This window comes from Petromyzon marinus, chromosome 26, assembly GCF_048934315.1.
Source record: "Petromyzon marinus isolate PM22_M1 ecotype Great Lakes invasive population chromosome 26, UKy_Petmar_22M1.pri1.0, whole genome shotgun sequence".
In the NCBI taxonomy this organism is placed as follows: Eukaryota; Metazoa; Chordata; class Hyperoartia; order Petromyzontiformes; family Petromyzontidae; genus Petromyzon; species Petromyzon marinus.
In genome coordinates this window covers 4920127-4941622 of record NC_133692.1, presented here as the reverse complement: position 1 = coordinate 4941622, position 21496 = coordinate 4920127, and the positions used below count along the sequence as shown (strand labels likewise).

The 21496-nt window shown below is 51.7% G+C and overlaps 1 protein-coding gene across 2 annotated transcripts in view; it reads left to right on the top strand.

The window, feature by feature from the left end:
* MEI1 (meiotic double-stranded break formation protein 1) overlaps positions 1-20410 on the top strand; it is a 90456-nt gene extending 70046 nt beyond the window's left edge. For both annotated transcript variants that reach the window (XM_076069890.1, XM_076069889.1), the window contains exons 27-32: positions 1037-1218; positions 10005-10086; positions 14101-14210; positions 15208-15351; positions 15935-16038; positions 17252-20410. In XM_076069890.1, coding sequence (XP_075926005.1) covers positions 1037-1218; positions 10005-10086; positions 14101-14210; positions 15208-15351; positions 15935-16038; positions 17252-17354 — 725 coding nt within the window. In that variant the 3' untranslated portion in view covers positions 17355-20410. The remainder of the gene's footprint in view (positions 1-1036; positions 1219-10004; positions 10087-14100; positions 14211-15207; positions 15352-15934; positions 16039-17251) is intronic.
* The last annotated feature ends 1086 nt before the right edge of the window (positions 20411-21496 follow it).

Below are 21496 nucleotides of genomic sequence, written 5' to 3'. Positions count from 1 at the left end.
GCGTGCGTGCTCGCTCACTCGCTCGCGCACGTATATAAACATTCCCGCTCGCGGGAGCAGATTGCATTGCGGGCACGTTAAAGGGGCGGCCGTTATTTACGACGCGTCGGGGGTTTCGCCACTTTTTTCTCTTTGCGTCATTATCAGCCTGCGATGGAGGAGGGTGGGGTGGGGGGGGGCGTGAGGGGGGTTGGGGGGGGGGTGGAGACGCCGTTGGGATGTCAATCTTCAACGCTCGCGGGTTCAACCCGGGGCGGGGGGGGGGGTCCGCGGGCGGTCAGAGGGAGCCGTCGATCGCGACGCACGCGACGTGGCCTGCGCGTGCTGCGTTAAACATTTAATAAAGTCGTAAATAAGGGAGGGTTGGAATAAATGACTCCTGGCTCACCCGACGGATATACGGGCAGCCAACTGGATGCCTTCATCAAAATTGCATTTACTTCTTTTTGGGTGGGGGGGGGGGGGTGCGGTGGTGGTGGTTGGGGGCTGTAATTTTCAAAAATAAGGTAACAAGCTGTTTGCGACGATGGCAGTGTTTTTTTTTTTGGGAGCTGCTGCCTCTGGCGCCGAGTCGTGAGTGGAGCGGCGCTGAGCGGGCCAGGGCAGCCGTGCCTTCCTCCAGGCCTCTCTCGTCACACAGGTGGTGCGGCCCGGATCAGTGCAGTTCAACGCACTTCAGGGCGCCTCGCCGCTTGTGCGCGTTGCGCGTGCCTTCGTCTCGTCCGGGACGACCTAGCGGGGGGGGGGGGGGGGGTGGCGGCGGGGTGGGGGGCGGCGAGTTCGTCCCAGAACCGGTTCAGATATCGCGCACCGCCGCTTACGTGAGCCGCGGCTGGGAATCAAACGGAGGCCGCCAGGTTGGTATCGCGGTGCACTCAACGTGGCCGCTGGGGAGACAAAGGCTGGGCACACCACCCCGTCGTGCGCACCGCGTCGGCCGGCACATGTGCTGGTTGGCAACACTTGCCCCAACAGCCCTGAAGGCTATAGATGGGTGGGGGGGGGGGGTGAAATCTTTGTGTTTGCGCGTGTGCAGTGTGCGCCCTGCAGCTGCTCAAGACGCTGCTGGGCTTGGGCTTCGCGTCGCCGCTGCTCCGCATCCGCACGGCTCCGGCCCCGAGCGACGCTCCCGCCAGCGACGTGGACGCCTCTCTGCGGCCGCTCTCATTGGACCACGTCACACACCTCGCCGTCGCGCTGGACAGACACCTGGTGCAGGTAGCCTCCTTCCTCCCCCCACCCACCCAGTGCCAGTGGCGCACGTTCGCCAAAAGTCCCGACGGAGAGAGCCGATGCCTGCGTCGGGGGAACCCACGTCTCCCTTGCATAGTAACGCACAAGTACATGTCCAGGACTGACAGACAAACGGACAGCCTCGGGGGAAGCTGAATGCGAGTCTGCAGCTCGTCATTAGGTGACCTTGAAACTTACCTACTCATTATAAACTGCATACACTCCCTTCCTTCCCCCCCTCCCCCCACCTCCCAACCAATCCTGCTCCGGGCTTCCATGCCCCGTAACTATATTTGCCGCCAATGGATACTCCAATGCCTCCGCTGAATGATTTATTAACCAAGGCTATGCCATGCCTCACAGTGCGGTCCCCCACGGTCTGTGTAGTATTTTCATGGTCGCGTGTCCGTGGGGCTTTCGCTGGGTTTTCCGCTTGAATGTACATACGCATGTTGAACGTCTTTCGCACTGTACGTAGCCAACCGTGCTATTCGTAGGTGCGGGGGATGGACAAACTAAGCACTAAAAGCATTTCCAAAGAAATGAGTTTTAATCTACACTTAAAAGTGCATAGCTCCAGTGGCTTCCTAATATCGGAAGAAAGAGCGTTCCAGACGGCCGCAGAAACGCATCTGAAAACGCATGAATGCAGTGACCGAATAGGTGGTGGCTGCATTTGGCACCACCTATTTGGCCGCCTGTGCCACCATTTTTTTGAGGCCGAGTTCATCCAGGGGTTCGCTGGATGTTTCGGGGATCAGACGTTCATTGCTTTTTTCGGAAAAAGATTTCCATGAATAGGGACACGTGCTGGAAATGTTCCAGCATCTCCCATTCAGTCGTTACGATGCCCAGCTGTAGTTTTGTTTTTGCTTAGCAGACTCCTGATGACAGCTGTCCCTGTGCGATGCATGGTGACGTAGGGCTGGCCTGCAAATGAGCATTCGTCTGCCAATTAGCGGTCAACGTTGCTCTTGGTTATTCCAATTCAATGCTTTTGCTAATAATTTTTCAAATTTTAAGCGTGACGCCAGCACACATGGCTTATCCTTTTTCGAATAACATCACACGTAATTTGTATGGTTCATAAAAACCGCAGTATTGGCCGGGTTGGCCAGGTACATGAACCGCAAAACAACGACCCCCCCTCCCCCTTTCCTGAACAGTTTTCATGCCTACACGGGCGATCTTTGTCCCCGTAACGTGCATATGGATGTGACGTCACGAGAGTGGTCTGCTTCTCCGTGTGCCCAATGATGTGGAGTAGCAACTATTATTTTACGATGAGGTGGTGGATGAGCCAGATGATTGCATCGGGAGTAGCGGAGTGAGTGGTGAATCGCTGTGATGACGCGTCCTCCTCCTCTTTCGTGTTTATGAACCGGGGCATCAAGTCACATCGCTCCACGTCTCTGAGTGGCGACCACAGCCTCCGCAACACTTAACCAAGAGAGTTTTATTTTTCCTTTTGCAAATCAACATCAAGTATCCGTGTCTGCTGCTGCTGCTGCCGTGGCATACCTGTCAGCCCATACGCTGTACCCGTCGTCTTGTTCAGGGAAATTGAGTAAAAAAAAAGTGTCATTTTTTTGTGTTTCTCCCTTGTGATGGGACTTTGTAGGATTATCGTTGAGCCTTATAAGGGCACGGGGTGATCAATAAGATCAGAATTGGTATGTAATAAGGTAGGCACTGATAAGGGGTTGACAGGTGTGCCATGGTTTGGGCCGGCACCACTGTGAGCCTCGGTTAAAATTCAGCTTTCAACCAGCCGCCTGCGGTGAATGTGAATTCTCAAGCGTAGCGGGTTTGGCGGTCGAAGCCTGGTTACCATCAGTGGTTGTCACGCTAAATTCGTTTTCTTGATCGATACCAATAAGACGAAGAAAGATTTGTCTTTATCGGCTTTACCCTCCCCAGCAAGAATACAGGCGTTAAGATGTTCAAACACCAAATACACACAAGGCATCAAGTCTGTATTAACCACACATGATTGTGGTAAAACATGCAAACAAATTGGCAGAAGGGGTCCCAATGATACCAATAAATTCGCCGAATGTGGCTTTAAAGTTCTTGACTTAAAGCTTTCGTGACTGCAGGAATTCATATTCTTTGGGTCTTTCGGTAAAGTCACGTAGATAGGTTCAAAGAAAATGAAAACAAATTACGACGTTTCGATCGCAACACAAGCGGTCGTCATCAGGAAAAGGGGGTTAGCCTCTAAAGGCAAACTGTTTATAAAGGTTTTAAATGGGCGTAGCCCAAGTGTCGTCAGCGTGGGCGGGGCAGCCGATGTGAATGTAGGTGATGGTACCCGTAGAGGGCAACGACGACGGCGCTGGTGGTGGGTTTCCACCAATTAAAGGGCTGCCAGGTAATCATTGCACTTCGCTTTACACACCCACACTGTTGACGGTGGAGGTTGCTGCTAGAGGTGATGGTACTTGCAGAGGGCCATGACGGCACTGGTAGTGGGCTTCCACCAATCAAGGGCTACTTCTAGTGGTGATGGTAGCAGTGGGCAGTGGTGGTCCCGGTGGTGGGCTTCCACCAATTAATGGGCTGCCAGGTCTAAAATGGAAACATTATAGCCAGTTATGACTTTGACTGGTTGATAACGTCCTTCCTGTGATTGCTGAGTTTGTACCCATCTTCTCAGTTGAATTGTGTCTGTATATATGGATGGCTTCATGAACGAATGTTTGTTGATAGCCAGTGGGTTTGCAAAGTACCTTCGTCTTATAGAAATAATATTTGCGTGAGCCCACCGCATTAAAACAATGATCAGCCACGGCCGAGGTATTGGTCCTTCCGTGTTTCAGATCAATGTAACTATTGTCGCAGACACAGCTTAGTTGGTAGACGCCGGGGTATTGCATGTCAGAGATCACATCCTTCACAGATGGGATCAGATCACGAATTTTATGTACTGTGTTAAATCGAACTTGGATCATGATTTTGGAAATCTTTTTGGTGACCCCTGCTATGTATGGCAAGGTTATGGTTTTGATTGGGTCCTCAGATGGTTCTTTCCCAACGGTTGGGGTGATAGCTTTACGGATTGTGTAGTTTAAATACCCATTCGTCTTGAGAGCTTGCTGTACGTGTTCCAGTTCACTGGCTAGGTGAAATACATCGAGCGCAATGGTGTAGAGTTTTGATGAGGGAATTCTTCTGGGATGGATGGTGGTGGGAGTCAGGTTTTAGGTAGGCATCCATATGGGTTGCTTTCCTGTAGACAGAATGGCCCATTGAGCCATCTGGTCTCTTTTCGATTAAACATCCAAGAATTGTAGCTTGCCATCCTTTTACACCTCCATGGTGAATTTGATGGCTGGGTGTATGGAATTGATGTATGGTTGAAGAATTGGTTGAGAGCTGGTCGGCCATGTGGCCAGATGACGAACGTGTCATCTACGTACCTCTTCCACAAGGACGGACGTAGAGTGGATGCCTGGATGGCATCTGTCTCAAATATTTCCGTGAAAACATTGGCTATAACCGGAGATAAGGGAGAACCCATCGGAGTACCTTCAACTTTTTTGTCGAATGTTCCATTACAGGTGAAGTAAGTGTTGGTGAGGCAGTGTCTCACCAGGGCCGGTACATCAGCATTCAGTCCTTGTTGGACCAACTCTTCAATGGTTGCAATGGTGTCAGGCATAGGAACTTTGGTAAACAAAGAGACTACATCGAAACTAACGAGCAAATCACCTGGAGATAGTGAGATGTCCTTAATTAACGACACCAACGTGAACATAAGGCAGATCAGAAACACTTTAGGACCAATACCTCGGCCGTGGCTGACCATTGTTTTAATGCGGTGGGCTCACGCGAAATTAATTTCTCTAAGACAAATGTACTTTGCAAATCCACTGGCTATCAACAAAGATTCCTTCATGAAGCCATCCACATATACAGATATAGACACAATTTCAACCGAGAAGATGGGTACAAACTCAGCAATCACAGGAAGGACGTTATCAACCAGTTTAAGTCATAACTGGCTGTAATGTTTCCATTTTAGACCTGGCAGCCCATTAATTGGTGGAAACCCACCACCAGGACCACCACTGCCCACTACTACCATCACTACTAGCAGCAGCCCTTGATTGGTGGAAGCCCACTACCAGTGCCGTCATGGCCCTGTACGAGTACCATCACTTACATTAACATCAGCTGCCCCGCCCATGCTGATTAAAACTTTAATAATTTAAAATAACAAACACTATCCTGTAATTTAAAGCGTGCTTACAAAATCACAATGTTATGACAGGTTCCCAAACAGGCAAAAAGATAATTTGGCAATTAGTCGCAGAAGGCTGCTGAGGGGTGAGTGAAAATCTACGAGGAGATGTCTGTGTTTCCCCTTTTTTTAAAACGTAACAATTCATATTTATCTGCCTGAAAGTTTTGTTATTTAATCGCAATTTTAAGTCGTGCCAGGGTGCATTTTTAATGAGGTGATTTCTGATTTGTTTTGTTTACACATTGTAATTTCCGTTGTTTTGCTGAGATTATTTAAACGTGCATGTCCCTTGGATCAGAGATGCTGCAGGTCTCACTGGGCTCTCAGCTGCTTGCTACTCAGGTCATCTGTCTGCCCTTAATGAAACGCTCATTTTGTGGCTCGCTCACAGGGATCGCTGACTGTCTGTTGGAAGTTAACAATAATAACTTAGTCTATCTGGGAAAGGCACACCTAGTCCGGAGACTCAGTTATTATCAGGAAGATCGTGCTGCATCGGGATGTTTGACCGACACTAGTTACGTGGTTTATTAGCTGTGGAAATACATCCGAGAAGCCGAAGGAAGCCCATGCAGAACAGGGGGAGAGCATGCAAACGCCACGGAGAAAAGTGCCCTAGTGAGTAAATCGAACCCGGTTGCGTTCTTGCCGTGAGACTCAAGCCTTGCCCTGTCGCCACCCTGCCACCCTCCTGCCCCACCCCACCGCGGCCTGCCCCTGCCCCGCCTCCCCAGGTGCGGTCCCCTTGTGCTGTTGACCCATTGCCCTTTGCGTTCACTCCTCCGCCCATCACTTTCGCTTCCTTCCTCTCCCCCTTCTCTTTTTCTCCTCCCTCCTCTACTTCTCTTTTCTGCCACAGACCACGACCTCTTTGGACCCCTTCGACTCTACCGGACGCGGCGACCCTGTGCATCCTCGTTCGTTTATCACGTTGGCTTTGCTGAAAATATAACTTTTAAAAACACACGCACGCACAGGACGCCTATTTGGAACTACGTAAGCGGGGCGTTGGGTAACCCACGCCCCCCCCTCGCCCCCCCCCCCGTGTCACGGAGCGGTGCCGCAAGATGACATCACTCAACTACTGCTTCTGCAGTCTCTCCAGATTGCCTCCCAACCCCCCCCCCCTTCCCCCGTGGCTCGCTCCTTGCGAGGATTATTCACGGCCCGGCACTCATACCGAGAGATGCGCGGTCCTACGGGCTGGGTCTTAGTCACACAGGAGGTGCAACTCCCAAGTGCAGCAGGACGATTTATATTCCGCAGTCCTTGCAAGGCAGGTGCAGGCATCACGGGGCATCTGGACGGTAAATGCAAAAGTTAAGAGAGGTGCAGCAGCCCTGAGATTGCTCGCTCACGCCACCGTTGGCAGGAAGTGCCTTGACTAGAGGGAGCTCTACAGAGCCCTCCCCCGCTAGGTGTTGTGTTGGCCTTCTCTTCCCACGCCTGGCTGGTACATCTTGGGAAAGGTGGTGGGGCGGCAGCGGGGGGTGGGGGGGGGGGGTGATTGAAGAAACTTGCCACCATCGTTTCAACTGTCTCGCCGGGTCATCGAATCTATCCGGCGATCTCTGGGTTTGCGAGTCTGGCGGTGCGGCCTGTGCCACCACGCAAATGCTTCCCTGTGCGGTAAATGGAGCGAGCGCCGTTAATCCGGCTCCGGGGTTTGGGGGCGGCGGGGAGGCTGGGGCACGGGGGTGGGTGGTGGTGGAGGGGGGGGGGGGCGCGCGCTCGCGTGCAAGCGCCGTGGCACCTGTGGTGGGGTTCAGTGGAATGGAATGCTCGTTTGTATTACTCTCGCCTTGTACCACCGCCAGCCCCCCAGCTAAATTGACTCCTCCGAGACCGCCAACCCTAATGTTTTCCCTCTCCCTGCATCATGGATCACATCTGTTGCCGACACTTGCTTGCCGGTTTTAATTGAATTGCAAGTCGCTAAGCTATTTACAATTAAAAATCCTAATCAGTTTGTTGCGAGCGGTAAACATTATTTTATTTTTAGCTGCCGTTGATTTAAAGTTGATGAAAGATGTCTTGTTTTTTTTTTGTATTATGCGCGTCCAAAGAAATTGTGATGAATTGCTCGTTTATAATGAACGCATTCTGTCTCGAATAAGGGATGGCTTCAAGTGCCAAGAGCGGTGAAATTAACGAGAGATTTTTAAAAATATTTAATTTCTTACTCTCTTCAATCGTGTCATTATCGTTGGGTAAACTCGCACAAAACGAAAGCACATACTCATAATTTACATTCAACGCGAATGCCTTTGCATCCTTAGTGCTAAATTCGCTTGCGAGAACTGTTCTCCAACTCCCCCATGGCGAGCTGGAACAATTATAATTGGCGCGTTACACGCTTGTAAACGTCCATAAATTTAATTTGTTTGTTCGGCTACATCTGCGAGATGTTAAGACGTTCGCCGCAGCCGGGGGATCGAACTCGGGCTGCCGGGTTCGGAGTGCGGTGCGCTACCTACCCACTGAGCTATCACCCTTGCATCCCCTCCGCCACCGCCACCGCCCCCCCCCCACCCCCCCACATGCGAGCTTCCCTGGTCCGATGTACCATTTCGGAATTGTGTGTTAGGAATTGAAAATTTGTCTTGCAATTCCCAGTTCACATAAAACAGCGATCACTGCAGAAATTCTCTCCTCTGATAATGGATGTGGGATATCACTCGCCGGCACCCAAACCTGTGAGAAGGCTTTGAATGTAATCGTCTCCCTATTTATAATAGAGAATGTCCTTTTGTAAAAGAGATTCCGCACTCTCTTGTAGTTCCCTCCCACATATTCACAAAGACATACATAGTCACACAACGCGCGCACACCCCTGCGTATGTGTGTTGTGTGTGTTTGTCTTTGTGTGGTGTGTGTTTTGACGTGTGTGTGTATTTGTGCGTGTGTGTGGGCATGTGTGTTAGGGTATGTGTTTGGGTGTGTTTACGTGAATGTGTTTCTGTGTGTGTGAGTTGGTCTTTACACGTGTGTGTAGCTGTGTTTAAGCATGTGGGACTGTGTTTTATTTATTTTTGCACATTTGTGCGTGTATGTGTGCATATGTTTGCATGTGTGTGCATGCCTTTGTGTTCGTTTCGGTGCGTGTGTGTTTGCATGGGTATCTGTCTGTGTCTGCGTATGTGTGTGTGTATCTGTGCATGTAAGCACGTGTGTGTTTCTGTGTGCTTGGTGTGTCTGTGTTTGTCTGTGCATACAAGTATGTGCATATAAGCATATGTATATGTGTGCGTCTGTACGTATAACCATGTGTGTGTCCGAGTGTGTGTGTGCGCGTCTGTGCGTATAAGCATGTGTGTGTGTGTGTGCGTCTGTGCGTGGGGAGCAGTGGTGCCGTGGTTTGCGCACCGCTTAATTTCCATTCCATGAATAACATTAGCGGCGAGCGGTGCCGTAGCCAACCCCCGCGCCTTCCGAAGATCAACTCAGCCTCGCACCAGCACCTGGCGCAGTGCGCAAACACCGCCACCGGCCGACACGAAAGCGGTCGGGGCGTGGTCCTCGCCACGCACCCCCGCCTCGTGCCCCGTGCCGGCCTCAAGAGGTGCGACCGCATAGGCCCACCACTGGCGTAGGCTTTTGCACGGTTGTGCCGTACCTACAGCTGTCCCAACGCGCGTTCCGGCCGTTGACCGCGTGTATTGCGCCCGATGTTTCGCTCCACGTTCTGGGGGGGGCGGGGGGCTCCTTCAAGAGATGAAACTCTTCTAGCTGCGTGGAGCAAAACGTCGGATGTCGTGCCGAAAGGCACGCGGCGCAGCCCGAGGGCACGGGGGGAAACGGGAGCCTGCGCTTGAAATCAGCCACCGGGTCGGACTGCTCGGGGAATTATGTTGGCATGCAACATCCTCCTCCCATTTTGCCCTAAGCCTGTTTGTAGTATTCATATGAAATTATGGTACACGAATATATACTTGTTATGGATAGGCGTGCCGTGTATTCTAGTGGTGGTGCCTTGCGATTCACTAATTTCTTGGTCCAAGCCTGCCTGGCAATCGTCTTCCGGGAAAAAATATCGAGTGAGAAATGAAACCCCAAACCCCAGCATTATTATCGTCATCGTCAATATCGTGCCTGTCACCATCATCATCATAATCGTTCATACATTAACCCCCAGCCATAGCCTTATTTTGCTGCTATAAATAAGCCACTTCATTGAGCTTTCATTTGTGGTCAGGTCGCTTCTGAAAAATAAGCTAATAGTCAGTGGGCTTTACCTGGTATGAAACAAAATGCTTTAATTTTATTTGTATATATTTTTGTAAGTGATGTGTTTCCCTTTCATTTACATTGCACTCCTGTCGTGCTTTTGTTTCGATTGTTTTTGTACTGTTCTGACGTGCCCCTACTGAACATCTGTGAAAAAGAGCTTCATAGCTCATCGGATTCCTCCAGTATAAATATTATGATTCTGATTTTGGGTGCTGGCGAAACAGCACTTGCCTCCCCAGTTGGGTGGCTGCGTTAAAGGCTACGTGGGGGATCTTTGCCTTTGTGTGCTCAGCCCCAGGATGCGCTGGCGCTGGCTGCTGTGAGCTGCCTCTGTGCCCTGCTGGAGTTCACAAGCGAGCGGAGCGGCCCCGTGGGTGAGTGGAGTGCCTCTCCCACCACACCCCCCTCTCTCTCCCACCACTTGCCATCGTCACCGCACACGGTGGCGGTGAGCAAAAACTTGCCCCCCACCCCCCAAGAACCTCAAGCCCCCCCCCCCCACCCCACCCCCCCCCCCCCCCGGATTCACTATGAACTATAAATAAGAAAAATATATTACTTATCAGCTCCTATTCTAATCTGAATGAACATCGAACGCTCGTTGGTGGAGTTGGCCAAGCATCGTAGATATAGGACCACAGAGCTTGGAGAAATTGTTGGCGCCGCTCGCGGCTGCCGTGCCACTTGTCTGCCTTCCTGCGCTCCCGTGCGAATATTGGGCACGTCAATTATTTTACAGCGAGTCGAGGTACCTTTTGCGCGAATGACGCTATTTTAGTATAAACAGCTAAGCATTAATAATAACAAGATGATACACGTAAAAAAGCCGAATATTCTCTCTCATATCTATCTTGCCTGCATCTGTCTCCTTTCATGTCACTCGATTTTCATCGATATTTCTCTTACCTCGGTACATCTTTGTATCACGAAATATATAACATCCCATGAGGATGTTATACATTTCCTAGCATCCTTTACATGTTCTTTGGACATGTCCTTCCCCCCTCTTCCCCTCCCTGCCTCCCACCAACAGCCAGCCAGCCAGCCAAACTTTTTTTGTATGATGGAATGGTTTTGCATCGCAAACAAACCGTGATGGCAGAGGGTTGGGGGAATGCGTGGTGTTGCCGCGACACACGAACCCGGCTCCACACTCTGTGATGCGGGTGACGTTGCCACGGAGATGTGCTCGGTGACATCGCCACGGCGCACTCGCAACTTGCCCACGTGCCAGCCAGCGCAGCCAGGAAGGCAGCCAGCCAGCAAAGATTTTCTTATAATATACAGGGACTCCTCTACTTATGAACATTCGACTTACGAACTTTCAGAGATACGAACAAACCTGTCCGTATTTCTAGTTGCCCGTTCGGACCGAGAGTCGTAAGTTCAACCACCGCACAATAGATGGCGGTGGTGGCATCTACATCTACAGAACGCGAAGAAGCAGTGGCATCTACATCTACAGAACGTGAAGAAACAGTGGCATCTACATCTGCAGAACGTGAAGAACCAGTGGCATCTACATCTACAGAACGTGAACCAGTAGCATCTACATATGTAGAACGTGAAGAAGCAGTGGCATCTACATCTGCAGAACGTTAAGAACCAGTGGCATCTACATCTGCATAACGTGAAGAACCAGTGGCATCTACATCTGCAGAACGTGAAGAACCAGTGGCATCTACATCTGCACAACGTGAACCAGTGGCATCTACATATGTAGAACGTGAAGAAGCAGTGGCATCTACATCTGCAGAACGTGAACCGGTGGTATCTACATCTGTAGAACGTGAAGAACCAGTGGCATCTACATCTGCAGAACGTGAAGAATCAGTGGTATCTACATCTGTAGAACGTGAAGAAGCAGTGGCATCTACATCTGCAGAACGTGAAGAACCAGCGGCATCTACATCTGGAGGAGATTATACAACTTTTAAAGCTATTCCCCATGTTTAGTGTACACGCCGTTCACCGTGTTTGGAATCGACAGGAGTAAAGTTGGACTTACAAGCAAATCGACCTACGAATAGGCCTCTGGAACCTAACTCGTTCGTAAGTCGAGGAGTCCCTGTAGTATGAAAGAGCGCACCTGCTTGGTGTCCCTAGTAGACCCGAACCACCACTAATCAATCAATATTTATTTATATCGCACACTTAACATCAATAAAGGCGTCTCCGAGCGCTCTACATGAACTTAAAATTTCAATCAATCGGTGTTTTTTTTCTCTACGAAGCGCAATTCATAGGATGATTCCAGGTGATCGTATACGTATAATAACATCAAACTTTCAATCTAATGAACATAACAGCACGTATTATATATAGAAAATACAAACAGGATAAAGCACGATGAATGAAGAGTGAGTGCAGATCTTAAACTCTCGACGGACAGAGCCCTCCCTCTCTAATCTGACGGGGTGGAGAGTTTCACACAGGGTGGGGACCACAAAACGCAAATGCTCGAGCACCCGGGGCCACCAGACGGACCCTGGGCATACCCCGAGCGATCCCACTTCAGCGGAGTGGAGTGAGCGGAGGGGGCAGGAGTGGCAGTGAAGCCCTTGCGGATAATCCGAATGATCCCGCAAGAACGACCACACGAACACACACACACGCACGCCCACCCCCCCCCCGGCTAGTGGATATTCGGCCGTAACGAGGCGCGTTGCTCATGGCTAAGAGCGGCTCCATGCGGGACGCCGCGCGTGGGCGGTCTCTGCCGTCGATGTGAAATTGAAACATCGGCGGTGGAGGTGGGGGGGGGGGGTAGTAGGCGGCGGGGGGGCAGGGGCGAGGATGGGGGGTGGGGGGGAATTTTCAAACGACGTGAACTATGAGACATCCGACGTTCAGCGGCGGAGTTAATCGTTTCCGCTCTCTCTCTTGCCAAATTAGTCGTAAGAAAGGCGGGTGTTTGGGAGAAACAAAAGCTGCCGTTCGTTACAGTGCATGTTGAATAAATACAAATTCGGAATAATAACTAGTTCATCAACCACTCTCAGATGGCGCGCAGACGACGGCGTTCATCGCTGCGAGTCGGAGAGAGCCCGAGAGGTCACACGGACAGGGCGGGGACCCTCCTCTTCCTTCGCGCTTTCAATTTTCGAAAGAGGCTTCTTCTCTCAATGGGCCCTCTCACTTCGTGTTTAATAAAGGAAATCTATTTGCCCCTTCAATTCCACCCTTGGCTCAATTTTCATCATTCCACAGGCAAGTGTGGGGAGTGCTCGGACTCGTAGGTGGTGTGCGGCAGAGGCGGTCCTGCAGCGCCAAGGGGGTCGCTTCCTGGCAAAGCCCCCCCCCCCTCCCCCCCCCCCGGCCACCAAAGGGTCTTCCTTCCCACTCACTCCTGAACGTGGACTATTCGCAGCCGGTGCAGCGATGGTCCATCGTTGTATGTTGGGTCGGTCCCCCTCGATTCCCGAGTTCGCTACCTGTTTCGGGCAAAGCGTCGTCTGAAAATCCCAGGGTGGGTGTCCCGTTCACCGCTGAATCCCGGAACGCGCAAGCGGTCAGCGTTTATTTTATTTCGAGAGGCAGAGCGCCATTTGTTTTTAAAGACATAGCACCCATCGCAGAGAACGATAGCTGGCGCCAAAGTGTGCCACACGCCCTCGTGCATGGCCTGGCAGGAGCCTCGGTACCGGTTAGCACCACCGTGGCTTTAGCGCCAAAAACAAGCAAGGACCATTCCTTGCCTGTCTTCGCTCGCTCGCCACGGCAGAAACTGCCGATCCGCTGCAGCCAATTTCACCGGTGAGGTTCTGTGCCGGCCTAGGGGATCTGTGCTGACCAATGGGATCTGTTTAAGTCTCTGGGATGTATGCAAGTCTACGTGGTCTTATGTAAGTGTATGGGTCCGGTGTTGTTAGTCTTTCAATCTGTGGGTCAAATGTAAAGATATCGGTCCTGTGTTTTTCTATGAGACCGATGTAAGTTGTTGGGTCCTATGTTCCTTCATGAGGTCCTCCTATGTTACTCTCTGGGCCCTATGTTTGTCGTTGGGGTCCTATGTTACTCTCCGAACCCTATATTAGTCTATGGGCCACCTTCACTCACGAGGGAGTACATTTGGTGGTAGGATTACCAAAATTCCGAGTTGGCACTCCCCTGTCAATACAGGCAGCCAAACCTCATCTTGCTCTGCCAGATAATTCTCCGGTTAGCAACGGCGTAATCCCAGCGGTGTCGAAACCTCATACAACACAATCAAATCAGATCCATAATGAGGACCTCAGCGTCCACCTCGTCTACGTCATGGCATAGGAGAGACGGCGGCACGGCCACACGCTCGATTTCGCAGATCTCGGCCTGGGTATTCATTCACCGTCCCCGCTTGTGGTTAGTCCGGCTAACTCCGGTTTTGTGGTTGGGTGTGGCACCCGCAGCGCACCACCTGGTGTCTCGCGCCTGGTTCCAGAAGCTCCCGAGTAACCTCGCCACCACCGTGCTGATGAGCGGTGGCAACCCGTCCTCCGCGCTGCTGCTGCTGTCCGTGGTACCCGCACGCCTACACGCCACTGCCACGCTACCTCGACACGCACCCCTGTCACACCGGTCCTGTGAAATCCAATTTGCCGTACCGCCTGGCCACACTTCCCCAACCCCCCCCCCCTACCCCACCCCCACGCCTTACAAACAAACGCGTTCCCTCCCTTGGCTGCAACTCAGTTGTTAGTCTCGACCTCTGCCCATCACTCCTTGCGACGTCTTCCGGAGGTCGAACAGCTATGCATAGGTTACGGGAAGAAACGTACCGAAAGCCTTTCGGTGTAAATCGTACGTACATTTTGTGAGCAATCGATTTGGCGCACGTATCATGAGCTTACAGGTACATTTTTTTTTTATCGGTGATTTCACGAAAGCCTTCTCAAGTGAGGGGCTGTGAATCACGAGGGCTCAGTGCTCGGTGGGTTGCCGTCAGCGAAAGGGGTTTTTGGCGAGGATTCTCTGGGCCGATGGTGCCGCTGCATTCAGCCGGGCGGCAGGGCCACCGCGCGTGGCCCCGTGACCCAGCGCAGTGGAGGCAGCAGCGAGAGTTGGTGGATCATCGCACGAACGTTGTGCAACTGTCTTCCCTTGGGGCGTCGAGTATGAGCCCTTAACCTTGGCCTTCCAGCGAAAGGCAATGCACGTTTTAGAGCGTTGTTCCCCCTCACACGTGTGGGTTTTCACCGGGTGCTCCAGTTTCCTTCCACAAGTAAACTCATTAATTGGCTAATAACACCGCAGAGCTTCCCGCTCGTCTGTGTATGTACGTATATTGGACTTCTTTCGCACCGTACGTAGCCAACCGTGCCAACCAGAGGTCCGTGGTTCCTCCCCGTGCCTCCGAGTCCTCGCTCGCTCTCTCGACGAGAGAGATCGAGCGAACACCGCGTGGCGGCGGCGTTGCCGTCGCAGTGTTACAACTTATTATTATTATTATTCATTAACCCGACGAGCCGGGTCTCCGCCCGTTGAGCAGCGGGTTTCTCTCTCTCCACCACTGGCAGCTCCTGCAGCACGAGGGGATCGGCTGGAGCGGCCCGCTGGAGACGCAGAGCTTCATCGAGCCGCTCCTCCGCCTCGTCCTGCAACGGTCGACCTCCGGACTTGACCCCGTGACCTGGGCCGCCACTGTCGCCCTGCTCACACAGGTTCGGCCTTCTCGTGACAACGACTGCCCATGTCTTCAAACCGCCCATTAGTGACACCTTTGCAATGTGTTTACCTGTGCGTGCGTGTGCGTGTTGCATGCGTGTTGTGCGGAGCAGGTATGTGTGGTGTGGGGAGAAGGTAGTGCAGTGGTTAGTGCACTCCGCTACGAATCCGGTGACCCGAGCTCGGTTCCGCTCGCGACCAACATCATTGAATATCTGAACGAGTTCTGAGCCTCCACTAGGTCGGCTCAGCTTTAAATCAGTACCTTAGATGTGGTGCTGGTCACCCACCCCAATATGTATTGTGCCGGCCTCAATAGGTTCTCGAGAACAGCACTTGCCCCTGCAGTCTGCTAAAGGCTATACGGGCACTCTTTCTTCTTTTCCTGTGTGTGGCCTGTCTGGGTAGCCACCTGGGGCCCACGTTGTACGTGTGTCTAATGCCCATACCAGGTTGTACCAGTGGTACCCACGTGCGTGATACCTCTGTACGTGCCACGCATGCTGTACCCATATGCGTGTCTGCGTTGGTGCCCATGTGCATGCGGTGCCATGTGCGTGCCCGACTGGCGCTCCGTAGCTGGTGCAAAGTGGACGGGACACTTCTTGGCTCCAGCCCCGCGAGGAATGGCTTCGGATTTTGCGGGACCCACATCCTCACCAGGGTGCCCTCACCGACCTTGTGTATCCTTCACCGCGATGTCGCCCCCCCCACCCCCCCCCCCACCGTTCACCCGCACCAACCCACGCCAGCCTGCGCATTCCGCCGTACGCTCGCTCGCTCCCTCGCTCGGTCCACGGGACGATTATGATTTACATCCGATGGTTAGCCTCCATTAACCTCGTGACCGCCAGCCTTCCCTGTGCATCTGCTAGACGAGATGAAGCAGATTTGACGAAAACAAACGCACGAGGCAAAGGTGAATTGAGATGAATGGGGCCGAGAGGTTTCGTGACATTTTCGCATGGCTTTGTTAAAGTTGAAAGACTGGGGAGAAAACTCCTGCGGTAATCGTTAAATAGTAATGGTTCGCAGCGGACTTGAGAATGTACGCAGGTTAGAGACATCGCACCGAACGCTCAGAATGCGAACTCAAAATAAGCATTCGCATCGCTGTGAAGAATGTGATTAAATTTTGATTTAAAGCTTTCGTGACTGCAGTAATTCATATTCTTAGTTTTTTTCGGTAAAGTCACGTTGAAGAGAAAGAACAAAAAAAACTAAGAATATGAATGTGATTAAAGTTAACGATCGGACAATACCGCATCGAACCGGGATCCCCATGCCTTAAAATCGACAGTTCAGCCTTGATTCAAGAGAGCCTGACTGCTGCTGATGAAACAATGCTGCTATAATGATGCGCTCGCAGAAGGCTGTGCGGCCGATGAGCTGCGAACGAACTGGTCGTGCATTTGCGTAGAACGGTGAGATGCGTGAAGGAGACGTATTGTATACTTATCGACTTTGCTCGGAGACGTAAGTGAGCTTGGGCAGGGCCATCGCTCAGAGGGACGGTTGACTGGTGATGGAGACTAACGACGGAATGGTGGCCAAAAGAGAGAGCACGCCTGAGAGGATCTCCACTATGGAGGGATGATGGAAAAGAGAAGTAATGGAACTGAGGAGAGGGAAAACAAGAGGGAGCGATTTTGTGGCGGCAGAGGAGTCCTTATGGAATGGAGTGGAGGCAAGTTGGTGGGGATGACGCAGGGATCACGAGGAGTGTCGGGTTTTGCGTACGGAGTGGCGCCGAGTAATGAATGCGTGGAGCGGAGCGAAGGTTGACGGCAAAAAAGAGCGGAGCGCCAGGCCGCCCTTCCACCTCTTGCGCTGAGCGAGCGTTTTTCCTGAGCGCCGCCCGCCTGCCTGCCCGCCCGCCCGCCCGCCGGGCTGCAGCTCCATCGGCTCCGTCACCGTCTCCCTCCGCCACCTCGCCGAGTGCACCAGCTGCTGCGACGCGGAGCGCCGTGCCGCCCTGCTGCTACCCCTGCTAAGCTAGCGCCCGACCGCCGTGGATCGCGTTGGGGGTGGGCGGGGGGATTGACCCGATCCGGCCGATGGGGCCGATCAAAACGATGGATCCGATATCGGCGGGCCGAGCGCCGATGAGTGTCCCCGCATTTTTGCGGCAGGTTCTAACTGAAGGCTGAGTTTACCCAGGGCCAGCTCAGGACTGGTTCGGATATCACTCACCGCTGATATTGTCCCCCCCCCGCCCCCCGTCTCTCAATCCTCCCCCAAGCGCATTCGCCCACGTCAGCAGAACAGGCCGAGCGTTTCTGTTGAACGTTTGTGGTAGGGGTCGGGAGCGTTTGGGTGTGCGTTTGTGGGCAGCGGCGGTGCAGCGGATAGCGCCCTGCGCTACGAACCCGGCGACCCGAGTTCAATTCCCGCTCGCGGATAAAATCGAATATCCGAACCAAGCCTGGGCCTCCCCTGGTTCAACTCAGCCTTGAATGAGTACCTGGTGCGGTGTGTAAACATCAGCATTGGGGGAGACAAAGGCGGCCAGGCGTGGTGTTGCCCACCGACGACTCCTTCGTGTGCCGTGCTGGCCTTCAAAGGTGCTCACTAACAGCACTTGCTCCAATGTTCCCGCACCTCCGATTAACACGGTTGTCTACATATGGTGCGAAAGAAGTTCAACATCCATACACGCATGAAATGGCGATATGGGGGATCTTTGTGTGTATGTAATAAGTACCTGCAAACAGCAGTCTATAAGGCTGTGTGGTGTATGAGTACCTGGTGCAGTATGTAAATGCCTACGCTGGGAGGACAAAGGTGGCCGGGCTCGATACTGCCCACACCACTGGCACACTAGCATTTAAAAGGCGCTCACAAACATTACTTTCCCCAGCAGTCTGCGAGGCTACGTGGGGAAGCTTTGTTTTTTATCATCACGAGCGGCAGTGGCGGCGCTGTAGGTAGCGCATTGCACGATAATCCCAGCGATCCGAGTTGGATTCACGCCTTCAGGTCATATCAATGGCAAGTGTTATAAAAAAAAAATGCCCTGACCTTCCCCTAGGTGGACTCAGCCTAAAACGGGTGGCCGGTGGACGTGATTAAAACATCGACACTGGGAAGACAAAGTGGGTCGGGCGTGTTTTCTGGCCACAGTTGCGGCCTTAATCGGTGCCTCCTAACGGCACTTGTCGCAGCAGCAGCAGCTCTTTGTGTTCTTCTTACTCTTTGACACTTCACATTTCCACCAAGTACTTTCGTGAATACATTTCGTGCAGTTAATAGTGGACCTAGCCTTGCACAAGGAGTCCTGGTGATGCTTTGGCACATGTTGTTGAAAATGGCTCCTGTGTTTTCGTTCTCGTTTAAAAGTGCACCCAGCCTGGCGCAACTTGACCTCATGATGAGTATGTCACTGGGAAAATGGCTGCTGCTGCTGCTGTCTTTTTTTTTACCATGACGTGTCGTGCCGATTCTCGCAGTGTTTCGGTGAATGGCCGCGGTTTCATTCAAATAAAGTTTCATCTTTACTTAGTTGTTAACCAGCCGAGAACTCGAGACCCCACGATAAGAGTTCTCATTTGCAGGAGCGGCCCGGGGAATTGCCAGTAGTGGGCGACGATGTGCACGTATCATCCCATTGGAATAATTTTGCCGATTATTGTTGAATTTTGACACATTTTGGAACGTGACGCCGGCACTTGACGGGTTACTCATCGCGAAAGACGTCACGGGATCCTTCAACGTCCGCTGTGAAGTAGACGATGCGTATTATTATGGTTATTACATCCGCAGTATTAATCAGGGCGGCCACTGGATTTGAACCGTGAACCTCGGCAACATGCGGCGAACGCGCTACCACTGTTGCTGCGGCACCGCCACAACAACTTTTCGTGTGGAGGTGGCTGGGTGGGTCAGAGGTCAGAGACAATGAGCCAGCACCGCTGAGAATCCTGGATTTTTATTGTGGCTTCAGCCACTGCCTGTAACTAAACCGGGTCCTCAAGTGCAGTGAGTTGATGGTCTCAGCCCAGTCACTTAATGACTGCACACACCAACGAAAAATCCCATGTTAAATTTGGTTCTGCACTTAATTTGACTGAATTCCAGCAGTGAAATTGAAAAACATCAGTTGGACCGTTTTGCGACGAACATTTGTCTAAGTGGCAGGACAGGTGAGAAAGTGCCGCCCTCGCTTAGAAGGGCTCTATGCTATCCGTTTCTGGGGATAGCATTGTTCACGACACTCACCCCCCCCCCGCCCCCCCCCCCTATACAACAATCTCGATAACATTGGAAATAAAACTTGTATTTGTCAGGCTTCGGTGTGTTTCATCTTTGAAGGGAGCACACGAGACATGCTGGCTCAGACAAGGAGCCAGCAGCGACGCCGATGCCACACATTTAATTTTGAAGCTTATAAACGGATTTACAAAGTGTTACCCAACAATTGTGAGCCACCGTTGAATCCACGTGGAACGAGGCACTTCGAGAAAGGTTGATATGGCGGTCGCTTGTGAGTGGTGCGATAACCGCGTTAGAGTGGGGGGCGGCGCGGCGGGGGGGGGGGGGGATGCACAAAGCTCAGTGCAGAAATGTGTTTGTTCAATGCACAGCATTTCAGACTTGCTCAAATCGCCGTCAGTCACGGTGAATCCCCACCGCTGGACGGCTGACGATGGTTTGAATGATAACATCCGTAAATGCATCCGCTGCGGGAGGGAGTCCTCCCCAGTCCCGCAGGGTCTCGCGATGCGACAATCCCATCTGCCCGCACGCGAGCTGATTTAATCGCTCCATCTCCCCATTGGACGCACTGTCGGGCATGTTCCGACCTTTTTTTGGTCTGCCGAAATATTTCCTTCGGGTGAAAATGTTCACTGATATTAAGTTGTTGCCGTGTTTGAGTGGTCATGAATGCTCAACAAATCACCATGCTTTGTAATTATTTTTTTTATTTTTGGGTGAGATCGTGTTGGTATAAAGAAAAACGTTTTACTATAACCCTCCACCACCCAACAGAACCAACATAAATGATTTATGTATCATATTGGTTGTGAAAGCCTACTTATAAAGTTCGTAAATATATCAAACGTTGTTTTCTTGCTCTGTGATTGTTTCGGCTCTCAAGCCCTCTTCAGCCAAATGTTTGGTCCATTTGGGTGACGCAGGAGTCTGACACTTTTATCAGAATCACTGCACTTACACCACTGGCGAACCTGAGTTGTAGTCCAGGCTCAAAACTTCGACAATGAACCCTGGTTTGTCAAGTGCAGCGAGTTGATTGATGGTCTCAGCCCAGCCACCAATGAAACCAAGCAAAAAATAAATCCCCATCTCGTTAAGTTACATCATTCGCCTAATTAAACTTGTTCCAGTGGTCGAGGATTAGAAAATTACTGTCATGTGAAGGGGACGTCTATAGCAGAGCTTGTGAGAAGGGGGCACCACACCACCTAATGTGTGGATAAGAGGCAGTAGCAGAGTCCTCAGAAATAGCTTCTTTAAATGTCACCTTCCAGAGGCCGTCTGCAATAGCTCCGATTGGAAATGTGTTCATGTCTAAACATGGCGGGAAAAACAAATAATGCAATCAAGGGGCAAATAAAATACTTTTTTTTAATATATACAATCGCCTTTGATCAACAGTGAAAGTACCGAATGTCCTGATGATTGCATGAGCTATTGTTAAATACAGCGGGCATTCATTCACACACTCGTCTCTTTTAGTCACTGTTGTGTTCACGTATTCAACCACTCGCCCATGAAGTTACGAATTCACTCCATTTACTCATTCCATCGCTCATCATTAACTTTATTCATGCATTGCATCGCTTGTTCATCCGTTGACTCATTCACATATGTTCATTCGATTACACGTTGATTCATGCATTTATAATGTATTCACGCACCTGGCCATTCACATAAGTAATTCGCTCGTTCATCCATTCACGTGTTCCATTTTTTCACTCATTCCCTTACCCGCTCACTCGCTCCCCTCTTTCACTGTGGGGGGGGGGGTCCAGAAAACACCACACGCGGACCTCCGGGTCGGCTCAACAGTCGCACGCAGAGCGCGGCAAAATCCGGCACGGATCGATTGACGCCGTTCGGACCTGGAGTCTCGATCCGTGGGCCGCCAGCCCTGAAAAAGGGGTTTCCACAGAGAGGGGC